The sequence below is a fragment of the Paramisgurnus dabryanus genome, chromosome 8, assembly GCF_030506205.2.
Source record: "Paramisgurnus dabryanus chromosome 8, PD_genome_1.1, whole genome shotgun sequence".
NCBI lineage: Eukaryota > Metazoa > Chordata > Actinopteri > Cypriniformes > Cobitidae > Paramisgurnus > Paramisgurnus dabryanus.
Window position 1 is genome coordinate 21258461 of NC_133344.1, and position 13492 is coordinate 21271952.

Consider the following 13492-nt stretch of genomic DNA (forward strand, 5'->3'; position numbering starts at 1 on the left):
ATTGGGAATAATTAAAGTTAACGAAGGGCGCTCCCTTGGACGATCCCAAGAGCTCTCTCACATTTGCGTGCGTCAGTTAAACCTTGTGTTTTTAAGAACACGTCTGAGGTGCTCTTCGAACTCATTTGGGCCATGAGCACAATGTGTATACTTCAAAAAAAAAAAATATCGTTTTAAAGCTCTTAACACATAATGGAAACTTGCAAAATATACCTTGTTGAACATTAAAGCCGTAACTTTTTATTAGCCTGTATGCCTACTTTCTGGTTTATTGTTTAACTTTTGGGATTTTTGATTTGCTTAATGCCCAAGTCTTTATAGACCTATGCACTTTTGACTAGAGGTTACTGCAACGAATTTGATGCGGTGAGACTGTGGGAGAGGTGGGGGTGGGAGGCAGAGAGAGCGAGAGAGAGAGAGATAGTGAGAGAGTGCATTGTTCATTTGTGATGACCCATATCCAATAAGCCTCTGAGCTTCTTAAATGTTACACCTTTCTTGACACCTCTACCCGAAAGAAACAGAGGGTGTGAACTCTATAAGGGTAGTACTTTTAGATTTTTTAATGGAAACAGTGTCACTTGGTATGGAGAATGAGAATAAGTATATATACATTGTTGTTATTATAAGTTATAACAACTCATCTGTAGTTATAACAACTTTTCTCTAGTCAATTTAAATAACAGTAAGTTAAAATGACTTGTAAACCTTATTTATTTAAATGTATTTATTTATTTATTTGTGTGTAGATATAGACTTAAGACTTTGGTTCCAAAACGAGATTTAAAAAAAAATTCTAAAACACCATCTTTAAAATTTGTAAAAAAAAAAATCTCGTTTTTTTGATTGTGCATTCCAGTTAATATCAATCAATAAAACTGCAGTTTGTTTGTTTTTAATTAAACCTTCATAACAAAAAAATACAGCTAGTAGCACAATAAAACACAATAAAAACATGATAACATAATAATGATTTAAAAACAGAGTTTCGGAACCAAACGTGTCATATATATGTATATGGAGTTTTATAGGTGGTTGATACAATTACATTGACGATTTAAAAAAACCTTTTATTTCAAAATATATAGACTGCTCTGTCTCCTAACATTTTAGTTTTATTGTACTGCCATCTAGTGTGTTTAAAAGCTCTGCACCCTTTAAACTTAAGGTTATTTGTACTGAACTGAAGGGAAAAAATCTCTCACTGGGGCAGAACCGCTTTAAAAAGTACACCACTGTACTAACAGGGTCCACATTCCTACATCAAAGGTACATAACTGTATCTAAATGGTACGGGACCTTCCAATGATAAAGGTTACCATCCAAGTGACAAAATGTTTAGATTTTATATATATTATTATTATTGTATATTTTCACAAAATAGTGTTATGTGTCATAAAACTCAACAAGAAACGTCTATAAATAAATCGAATTATATTTATAAATATATATAAATCTATTTTTTTTGTTTTAGTTTCATTTTTATTCTACTTTGTTATTTATTTTTTTCTAATTTTTACACATATGGAGAATAAATAAAACTAGGATTTTGATTAGTATACACAATTATTACAAATTGTGTTTAATCCGGTTTTTATTCGGTCGCAGAATAAATAGGTATATACATTGATGTTATTTATGATGACAATATAAATATATCAACAATTATTCTCATTTTCTGATTGATTTGACTGATAGTTAAATTATGACCGCTAAAACGTATAAATCTGTGATTGTGATTGTTTTGTGGTTTATATTGGCCACTAGAGGGTGATATATGGGAGCTGAACTCGTCTGGACGCTTGTGGGCGCGGATTATTATCAGCCGTGCCCGTGGCTGTGTTCGTATATGCGTGCGTGCGGCGTTTTGTTGCTTCATCTTCAGCCGCGAGTTTGTTCCCGATTGATTTACCAGATAGAAAGACACAAACCAAACAATCCCACAAATGTGCTCGTGCGCTGTACTACAAAGTACTTTGAATGTGGCGATGTCTAAACCAAAAGCTTTTTCAGATGTTGGCCTTGAAAAGTAAAAGCTTTTCAATAGACGTGTCAGCCTCGAGTGGACTCACTGCACATGGTAAGTTTCACGAAACAGAAAAAAGTTTTGTCCTGCATGTCAGAAATGTGATTTACTTTTGGGGGCTCGTATCTTGTTTGTTTTACTTGACGGGAACATAATGAATTCTTTCTCCAATCTTTCGCGAATCTTATGCTCGATAAGACATGCAGAAAGTAACCGTTAAAAAAAAGTAACATTCAGTCGTGGTTTGTGGTGGAGTGTCAAGCTCGTTAAACCGACGTTAAAGTTGTTACAAAGTTTGTTTGTGTTTATATTTAAGTTTAGATGTGGGTGAAATCATCAAAGTAGAGATCGTGTGTATTCCTCAACCTAACAACATCTTCAGCCATTAAATGTTCGCACCTCTGGTACACCAAATGCTGTCTAGGTAGGGACATCACTAGATTTTGGGTTAAGTTTGGATTTTAAAATGAACGTTTCTATTACAAAACATCAGCTAATTGCATTGCATTTCAGTCCCGTTCAGCGGATGCTGTGCAACTGTAACAGTGTAAATATTATATTTCGTTATGAAAGCTGTTCAATGTTGATTATATTTGTTTTGACTAAGGTAATGAAATCCTTTTTTTATTTGAAATCATGTCATATAAAAGCTGTTTTAGTTATTTTGGGCGGTAACGTTTAGTGTGTGGTAATGTCTTACTATGTCAGGCTTGTCAGCTGTACTGTGGTTAACACCCAGAAAATGTTACTGTAGTCTATGTTCTTTGTTAAATGCTTTCGTGCATGTTTCTTACATGTCATGATTGAGAAGATAAGGACCAGATTTGTGAGGTTTTGAAATTTGCATCTCAAAGAAACCTGCATGGGAGCAAGAAATGTTACACAAGTTGTTTTACTGAGCTGTTGTAGTCTGTACTTTATGCTTTCATTAAATCTGACTCCGCTTTAAAGTCCTGCATACTTTCAGTTTTATTGGATTATGATGTATGCTAATTAAATTGGTTAAAAACTGACTTCAGTTCTCTTGCGGCGAGCTATTTTTGATCGTTATGTCAGCTGTGCTCTGTGAAAGTTTCATATGTTCTGTATTCTGATCCTGGACCATTTGCCTCAATGCAGATTAAAGTTAAATCACACTCCAGACAGCTTGACTGTTCTCAGATCAGTGTCAACAGATCCCACAGACAGTAATTAAATTAGGAGAGTGTGCACTTTCCCACATTTGGGTAGAAAGGTAGGCTAAATGGTTTAAATGTATAGGTGTTAAGCTGGGACCGTAATTTCCCTTCAAATACATTCCACTCATAATTTAGCTGTGTTAGGAAGAGAGTTAACTGTGAGAGGTAAACAACACCTGGAGAGAACCAGGTTCACACTTTACTGTCATTCCTCTGAATCTTTTTATACACAAAGAAATGAGATGTTCCCACCAGCACAATGTCTAAGTTCACAAAATTTTGTCAATCCGATTGAATTTAATCAGATTGAAGGTTACGACAATACAGTTTACCTGCACCCTAAACATTACAATCTGATTAAAATTTTAGTTTACATGTACATTCTACATAATCCAAACCAAATGTCTACGCAAGCGCACAATCAGGGTTGCCAGCTTTGCGTATCAAAACCATCCCAATGGACATTCAAAACTAGCCCAAAAGCATCCCAATGACTATTCATAGCCCAAACGAAATCCTTTCATTTTTAACGCGCAGAAAAAAACAACCCGCGGAGGCTCAGAGGACTAAAAATCTGTGGGCTTTGCAATGCTTCCCAGCGCACAGCGTTCATCTCTCATGAAGTTCACGCTTTACCTCTGGATAAATCTACAAAGCTAAAGTGGAAAAAGTTGTTCTTAAGAAGTTTTCAGATATAGGCAATGAAAACACAGTTTTTAAAAGGCACAAATGCTATTTTTTGCTTCATGTAGCCTAATGTTATGAAAGTACACATGAATGCTGCAGAATGTACAGAAGGCCTATAGACCGTTTCATCAGGTGCACGTGCGGTGACGCGATAAGCGTATGGTCCGAGCTTTACTTCCGGTTTCTGTTTGTTTAATGGTCTGACTAGTTGCTGAAACTGATCTCTTAAACAAATACCTCGTCGAAAATAGCAAATGTTTTGCGTTCCTATGTAATCTATTTTGCTTGTTATATAAATTAACTACTTTAAAAGGACTTTGTGGTTATTTATTCTTCGCGGAGTTTACCGAAAGTTCCGTGATGACCACGAAAGCCGCTTGTTTATTAGAGCCCGACCGATATATCGGCCGATATGAGCTAATTGCATTTATATCGGCATCGGCGTTTAAAACAGCCGATAAAACATGAGAAACAGTCTCTCATGCTTCACTTATGTTATGAGTGTTGCATAGTTTGCCCACCAGTGGGAGGTCTGCAACTCCTCAAGGGCGATTTATAGTCGTGTGTAGGTCCTACGGCGTAGCTACGGCGTAGGCTATCCGTAGCCTGTGTGTAGCTCTACGTAGCCTGACGCGCACCTCACAAAATTTCTAACAGCGCGTCGGCTCTACGCGGACCGTAAGCGCTGTGATTGGTCCACCAGAACCCCTCCCGTCAGGTAAAAAAACTGCGTCATCTGTATTTCCGTTTGAGACGGTGAAAACAAAGATGAGCCAAGTTGAGGAGTGATTTAACTCAAACTGAAACATAAGTCCCTGTTTATTTACTGCCATCATTGCTGGTCTTCTCAAATTATAAACAACAAGTTGCTATTTCTTCTTCGTTTGTGGGTTAACTTGCTTAGCTTCTTCTTATGTGACGGTACTGTGGTTACACGCGTGATTACTGCCAACCAGCGGTTTCGCGTGTGTTTGCACGTCGACGCGGATGGCGACGCACAAGTATAAATGAAAACCGACGCGAAACCTACGCCGTCGCTGCTACGCCGTAGGACCTACGCACGACTATAAATCGCCCTTTAGTTGACAACAGTGCCAGAAATCCACTACAGAAGAAAGCTATCAGCCAAGCAGATTGCAGAGCATTACACCCGGCATGTAAACCCAGAGGAAAAGCAGAGGTTACCTGTGGCGCGTGGCCGGCGAGCTCAGTGTCGTATTTGTAAACAATGGCAGGTTATAACTTATTATCCACGGTACATATTTTGTTGTTTTCACATCTGTGGCAAACGCTGGCGGTTGCAAAGTTGCTCATGACCAAACAACATTGCGTTTGGCGGCGTCAAACGGGGCTTCCACAGAGAATGTGCTAAGGACGTCGGCAGTTTGGCAAATAGATGGTAAGCTGTTTTAAACAACTTTGGTAAAGAAATGCGGATGTCAGCTTCAGGTGTGCTCGACTTTTAAGCAGCGTGTGTGTGGAAATGTCCGCAAACAGTTCAGGGGTAAACGCGTCATCTGTTTAAAAACGTTCTCATTGGCCCGAAGCTGTCAGCGCGGTCTGACGTCGTCCGTTCTTAAAGCCGGTAATCCTATATTTTTCGTTCACACACAGCACTTACCAGTAAATTACTTTCAATCTTACAACCGGTCTTACTAGTAAATTGGGAGCACTGATTTACCGGAAAGGTTCTGTTTACACATGACCTGTTAACTGCAAATGTTTTTATTCAGACTGCACAAAGAGAAGGGGAGAAGATATACGGGTCTGTTTTGAATGTGTCTGTAAGAACAAATGTAGTGTAGTTTGCGGTAACTACAGTAGGTGCGTCAGAAATGATTAAACCAGAGGGGACTTGTATTATAATTTATTTACAGTACACACACTGTTAAAACCAGCTTCAACTGGAAGTAATTACCACATTAAAAATATATACTTTTGATGTGTAATTGTTTAGTCATTGAGGCTGTAATCTAAGGCTTTTTTAACATTATCCCTTCTGGAAAATGGTTTATACAGCCCACATACATAGAACAGGCAGATATTTTGCTATTGAATGTTGTGTAAGTGCAGTTTATAGGAAATGGGTCTAATATCCAGTTTATTTTAAAAATCTAAATATCGGCTTATAAATCAGCTCTTTTCGAGTTAATATCGGCATCGGCCCCAAAAAATCCATATCGGTCGGGCTCTATTGTTAATATTGTTACTGCTGAAACAGTTGCATGAACCCATTACTTTAATAATGCCTAATGCAATGCCTTGCTATTGCATGTGTCTGTAACGAAAATCATGTGATGCATAAATATGAGGTATATAAGATTTGAGCACAAATGTTTTGCGCATGTGCACAAGGTATTTTTGCATCCGATTGAGAAAATACTAGGATTCACACGTTACATGCATACTTTTCTCAGCTGGTCTGTGCACAGATCGGACTACACCACCCCTTTCAATACAATCGAAATTTGCATCTGATTAAGGTGTTTACGTGAAGGCTTTTCAATACGATTGAGACATCAATATGATAACAAACGGATTATTTGTTGGATGTAAACGTAGCTAGTGACACATATACATGGCACAAGGAAACAACATTTTACACAGTTTAAGCGACCACACAATCAATAGTACTAACCGTAGAGAGATAAAGGGCTCTATCATACACCCGGCGCAATGCGCGACACAAGTGTCTTTTGCTAGTTTCAACCCAGCGCAATGATCATTTTCATGTTTAGCGCTACGTTGTTTAAATAGCAAATGCATTTGTGCCCATTTTTGAAAACGAGGTGTGTTCAGGTGCATTGTTTGCATGTTGCTATTTTGAGGCCACTAAAATAGACTACGCCATTGACCAACTAAAACCTGGTCTAAAGTCTATGGCGCAGTAGTGTTTTTGTTATTTAATGAGTGCGTTAGAAAGTTGCGCTTAGAAACGAGACGACAACGCTGGTTTGCTTATCACATACATGGATGCGCAGCAGCACAAAAAAGCTTTTAAATATGAAAAAGTAAAGCATTCAAATGTAAAAGATTATTATTGAGTCTCTTGGACATAAATGAGGCTCGAATATGAGACGTTAGAAGACAAAAAGAGCTGCTTCACCTGCAGCCTGTTAAGTAAATGAATGCTTTGCTTTAAACAAATGCATCTATTTTTAAATGTTTTTTTTAATGCTACCCCACGGATTTATTATATATGATGACTCTGTACCTGTGGATATGGTGAGATGAGAAACATTTTTAAGTAATGCTTAAAAAAAATCATGACGCTGTTCAGGTGCTAAAACGGCTTTCTGCATGTGTGTAAATTCTTTATCTCCTGTTTGTTACAAATAAAGTATTTTTACAGTACAAACCTTTTCTGACATTTTTGTAAATTATTTTTTGATGATATTGGATAGCCATAAATTTACAGCAATTAAAAGCCTGCTATTTTTACTTTCATGACTAAAAGAAAACAGGTTTTAAAGGATATAATCCAAAAAATAACAATTTCAATACAACTGAAAAACAACACAACTATTTAACATTAATCTTAAACTGGGAATCTTCTTCCTCCGCTTAGTTTTTCAGTTTACAAAGTCCGTCATCTAAATAGGGATTAGATATAGCGCCAGCGCAACTGGCTTTTAAAGGGGATGAGAGCTGAGACTCTCATTGGTTTATTGCACGTTACGCCCAAAACACACCCATTACTCATTAGGAGAATATGACCAACCCTTTTCGACCGTGTGCTCGGCACACAAACCATTTTTCCCGTCGTTAAATTAGCAAAAGTGGATTCGGACACGCCCATTTAGACCGTGTGCCATGCGCTTTAGACCATGGGCTTAGATCGTTAAAATGGGGCCCATACTGTATAAAGAGCTCAGATGCAAAAGCCAATAAATGTCACCTCCGTCAAAAATGAAATAATGATATGAACCAAATTGTCTCGGCATGTACTATATGTTTGTTAAATACTTTTGCCTCAAATTCTTCTAATCCCAGCCTCAGGCTGTTTAGAAATACTGGTTTGTTATCCGAATCCGTTAAACTCCACAATGATTTTTCAGCAAAGTCCTCTAAGTGCATGGAAAAGAAAAGAATGAATTACGATGTGCATGCATGAGTTCTTACCCATCCAAAGGACTGTGACTGGAGACTTTTTAAGAAATGCGCTTAAAGGGTTTTGCAGCAAATTTGTTAAATACCAACAAAAACATATCAGAGGCACTTACAGTAAGAGGCTTTTTCATCTAAACACCTCATATATAATTTAGATGTCCTCAATGTCATAATTAATGTGTTTTTAATTTGAAGCATATTAACAGATAACCGTCAAATGTACAATATCACGGTAATCTTTTATTCAGTTTAATTGGCATGCCTTTTATTCTTGTGACTCCAAAATCTGTTAATTTTTATTGTTAGTGATTGACGCATTAAGATAGCATATCTAATCTCTTAACTAATTAGCCTAATGATTGTATAAAACCTTTAACTTCAATATTATGTTAGTATGAGAATGAGGGGAAAACATGGCAGTTTGGTTTAAAAGTGATTTTTGCAAGGCTTGTTAAAATAAACAGCCTGAGACATTTCTCTTAAAATGACCTAATGTCTTTGGCTACTGCTCCTTGTGTCCTGAGAAAAGAGTCGAGCCTGACTTCTCTCTGTCACTCCACCAAAACAGAAAAAATTAATATGCCTGATAAAACAAGTCTAAATAATTTAGTAATAACATTCTTTATATCCATGTTTAAACATGCATTAGACTCTTAAAAAGTAAATCAACTGATCAGTGGCATTCTGCAATGTAACTCTAAGCACATGTGTTTATACACGTCCCGTTATATAACATTTGTATTACTGACACTCCTAAATTCAGACATAATTCCAAGACTAAATTCCAGACAAAAACTACTTGAAGGTGAATAAATAAGACCTGAAGTCATTTTAAATAAACAAGTTCTTCTGTGTTCAGGTTTTTGCTACCTCATGCTAATAAACACTGACTGAACCCAGTCTCTTTTAACCTGCTTTGTAATCAGGTTAACCCATGGCCAAACTCAGTGGCATTGTTTGCACACAGAGGTCCAATGTTGTAAGAGGTTTAAGTTCAGGTCATTTAGTTAAACAAACAGCACATGCTTGGGTGGTTCATTTGCAGAAGAACAAAATAAGATTGATATAGTTGAGCTGGAGAGAGCGTCTTCATTCTGTCTGACTGTAAGATCCTCGGTGTACTTAATGATAACATGTAAGCAATTTTCTGTTATTTATCTCTGTAATGTGTACTATGGTTTAATCTGTTTTGTCTTTTTTTAAATATATAAAGTTGTTAAGAAATTAAGTTCAAATATAAAAGAATGTATTTTAAGTAGGGATGTTCAATTTCAATTTTTCCGACTGACAACTGCAGCTTATTAACAAAAACATTAACCATTAACTAATAAGATTTTAATATTAAATTGTAAAAATACAGTTGACAGTAGTCTGTGACACGGTAAATACAAACATTTTATTTATACTATAAAATTTTCATGCAACATTACATTATCACAAAGCATGTGATCAGTCCAGAGGATTAATATCCAAAAAGGGCAGACTTTGTGCAAAAAGAGAGTTTATGGTGGGGTTTTGGACACAGATGATCATTGAAGGTGAGACTGAGATGGACCGTGTCATCTTGCGCACATGCACTTTTCTGTGCAGTCGTGCACGGACACATTTGAAGTTCAAATGATTTCTCATACAAATGAATGATTGATTTACAGGCCTTTCACAAATTAAGGATAGAAAAGTGGTGAAATGTCTGTAGGCATGTTTCGACACACACCATGCATTAACAAATATTTTTTTCTTTTAACTGATATTATCAATCGGTCATAAATCCTTACCTTCGGTTAAGCATGAACTCTAATTTTAAGCATATTGTACAGTATTGCATTTTTTTGCATTATGTTGCACTGGGAAGGTTGGGCTAGCAGAGGAGTTTGCTTGGATAATGGATAGACAAATACGTGGCATTCCTGTTGTTGTCTCCATAAACATAACTCTAAGAACATCCTGGAAGCATTGTTGATTTAACTAATGAGGCATGTTTGTTACTCTACACCACTTAGAGATAAATATTGGCGCTTTTCCATTGCATAGAGAGTACCCCACGGGTCTGGTCGTGTCAGCTCACCTTAATTTGGCTTGGTTAGCTTTTCCATGGAGTTTAATATCACTTCATAGTGGCAGGGATTAAAGGCGTGTCGTTATATTTGTGCTGCTGTGACGTCATACAAAAAGTGGGAGCGTGCAGTGTTTCCCATACATTAATTTATTCAAATTTACCACCACAAATGGATGTTTGCACATCATGTTTATCACTTCGACTGTCTCACATGACAGTTTCTGTACAAACACCTGTGACGTCCTAGCCTGGGTGCCAGCCGATCTTAGCCCCGCCCACAACATTTAGAGAAACTGGAAGATCGGTCTGGCGTTTCACCGTTGAGAAGCTACTATGCGAGTCCCAAAACTGGCCGACGAATTGTGAGGGCGGGCTTTATACGATGATGGACAGATGATCAACAGTAACGTATCAACCACGTCACCAAAGAGCGCGTGTGTTCAATCTGTTTACAACGAAATGGACGAATTGAGTATGACAACATCAGGCTAGTGGCGTCCGCTAATTTGCAAAAATGTTGCGCAGACATGCGGACGTGCGCGTGGCAGATTCTCAGCCTGTGGATGTTTTTGACCGCTAAAAGGGAGTAGAACAGGCGAAAAAAAAATCGTCCGCGATTCTCGTGCGTGTTTGGTGATTAGTAGTAAACCTGCTTTCAGATGGAGCACCATTTGCTACACAGAGCTGTATTTCACCGAAAGCTAGGCAAAATCGTGTTTATAATCGTGGATCTCTAAAAGGGAGTTTGGCAACTTACAGCAAAGCACAGATGACAACAGGTTTGCTCGAGACTGTGCAAGCACGAAGGTAAAGCTAATGACGCAGTTTTAGCAATGATGCTGGTAGTGACAATTCAGACCAATCAGTGATCTAGTGTTTTCACTTCACGTTTTAGTATCAGCCCAGCTCGCTTGGAACCCCAACCATGTGGTACTAAAAAGAGTATCGGGTACTACATATTGTACCCAGTGGAAAAGCCCCCAAAAGTAAACTGACCCGACCCAACCTGTGTGGTACGACTATACAATGGAAAAATCTGGATTTCTGCAATCTCTGTAAAAGATGCCTTACCTTCACTGTTGACCAGCAAACATTCCTTTCATGCCTTTATGTAATGTTGTAGTGCAAGTTTTAGTAAAAATAATTATGTATTTTGGGTCTTGGGTGTGTTCTGGAATTTCCAAAATAATTAATAAATAGAAAATTGATGCGTGCAACTGTAAATGATTGGTTACATATGTACAGTGTTAACATATGTAATGAGTGACTGCTAATCTTTTCATACAACCCTCTCAAAGGCCCCTTATGTAGGTCATGGTTCAGTGTTTGACAATAACAAGACCCTTAAACACGTATATTTATTCATTCTCATGAGATTGGTCCTCTCTGTGGTGGTAAATGTTAAAATCACATTTTTAGAAAGGGCATTTATATAATGCACAAATTTTATTTTGTTGCAATCCAGTTCATTGTGATTGATTGTACAACTACCGTTTTTTTACATTTCTATCTGTGTGTTTTGTTGTAGCTTACCATGGCGCCATTACTGTGTCTCATCTTCTCTGTGCTCGGTCTGGCTGTTGTGGGAGGGGTGAAGAACTGCCATCCTAAATGTCGATGTGAAGTGGAGAGCTACGGTCTCTTCGACAGTTTCAGCCTGACCAAGGTGGACTGCAGTGGGATCGGCCCCGCAGCCGCTCCGGTCCCCATCCCTCTGGACACCTCCCATCTCGACCTCTCCTTAAACTCCATCAGCTCCATCACAGACTCCATGCTCTCTGGACCAGGCTACACTACATTGGTTAGCCTGGACCTAAGCAACAATCTCATAAGTTACATCAATCCCAAAGCGTTCCTTAAGCTTCGTTACTTGGAGAGCTTAGATCTGAGCAAGAACGCTCTTGAGAGTCTCAGCGATAGCTGCCTCGCTGGTGTGCCTCTGGTCGAGGTGGACCTGAGTGAAAACCGATTCAAGGACTTCAACTTGGATCTCTTCACCACCAGGATACAGGACATGCCAATCATGGTGGACCTATCCAAAAACCTTCTCACCTCCATATCTAGGAAAACACCTAGCCATCCACTGTACATCAAGAGTCTGATGCTCGCAGGAAACAGATTGAGAACCGTACCAATGCTGAAAGGAGTTCCTCTCCAGTATCTCAACCTGGATGGCAATCTCATTTCCAGTATTGGCGCAGGAGCATTTGAATCACTGACCGAACTCATTTACCTGTCGCTTAGCGGCTTGCCTGAACTCAAAGTGATACAAGCAGGTGCGTTTAAGGGCCTGAAGAACCTACAGGTCTTAGATCTTTCAAGCAACAGCCAACTCAAGTCATTGGGCTCAGATGTATTCACTGGCCTTGTTTCATTGCAAGAGCTAAATTTGTCCAATACTGCTGTCACCCCTTTGTCAAGGACTGTTCTTACTCAAATGCCAAGTATAAAAAGTATAACTTTAGGGCCAGATGTGCATTGCTGGATGACACATAAGCAAGGACAGTTTCATAGACAGATAGGACAGGGCAAACACAACGATATACTTACCTGTGATTCTGCAGGTATGATCTTATGAGCCAGGAAAGACATAAATGAACTATTTTACCTTTGTGCCTTAATTGTACTATGCAAGATTTTATTTTTTCTACATTGCATTGTTCTTGCACATACTTTTACATAAGGTCCAATATTTTACACGTGTGTTCGTTGCATTCCAAAACACAAAGTATATTTTACAAACCCATGCACTTTAGATTCCAGTTCTGTTGTGCTTGTATTAATAAGTCACTTTTGAGATATTTACTGTGTCTTGTGTTCTCATTTTGGATTAAGTGGATTGTATGTTTGTACTTAAAGATGTTGCAAACCAAAGTAGCTGTTTCAAATCTGTGCATTACAAATATATACATTCATTTAGTGATGTAGCACAACTGATAATGTGCTCTATGCTATGTTCTGGAACTTTACTTTTAATGAGGTTAATATTTTAACATCTATCAGGCAATATCAATGTGTGATTTTAAGGGTATTAAGTTACAGAATGATTTATAGTGAGCCTTCATGACTGGTGAATATTTTGGTATAAGTTTAACTTTAATTGGCCAGTTTAACATGCAATACATGGACATTTAGTTTAGCCATTTGAATAAACTAAAACAAAACATTTTTTTACCGTAACTGTATTTAGTTCACCAGAAAAAATGTATTTTTTAATATTGAACCATAAAACGTGATTTATAAAATATGTGACTGGGAAATATAATTTTGCATCACTTTATTGTTTCATCACAGATGTTTAGAAAGACGCTAAAATTATGCACTTTTAATGTTCTCGTGAGGTGATTTAAAAAGAAATCATGATGGTTGTTCATCATGTTGGAAATGTTTTATATTTGTACAAAGTTTTACTCTCTTAATAAATAATTAACTTTA

The 13492-nt window shown here is 37.7% G+C and overlaps 1 protein-coding gene across 3 annotated transcripts; it reads left to right on the forward strand.

The window, feature by feature from the left end:
* Nucleotides 1-1833: 1833 nt before the first annotated feature.
* On the forward strand, nucleotides 1834-13492 carry tsku (tsukushi small leucine rich proteoglycan homolog (Xenopus laevis)). Of its 3 annotated transcripts, XM_065280932.2 has the most exons (3): nucleotides 1834-2080; nucleotides 2343-2450; nucleotides 11586-13492. In XM_065280932.2, the coding sequence occupies exon 3, from the start codon at nucleotides 11592-11594 to the stop codon at nucleotides 12633-12635; it is 1044 nt and encodes a 347-aa protein (XP_065137004.1). In that variant the 5' UTR covers nucleotides 1834-2080; nucleotides 2343-2450; nucleotides 11586-11591; the 3' UTR covers nucleotides 12636-13492. The 3 variants fall into 3 exon arrangements, with proteins under 3 accessions (XP_065137004.1, XP_065137002.1, XP_065137003.1); XM_065280930.2 differs by lacking the exon at nucleotides 2343-2450 and having other exon boundaries at nucleotides 1835-2080; XM_065280931.1 differs by lacking the exons at nucleotides 1834-2080; nucleotides 2343-2450 and adding an exon at nucleotides 9003-9136.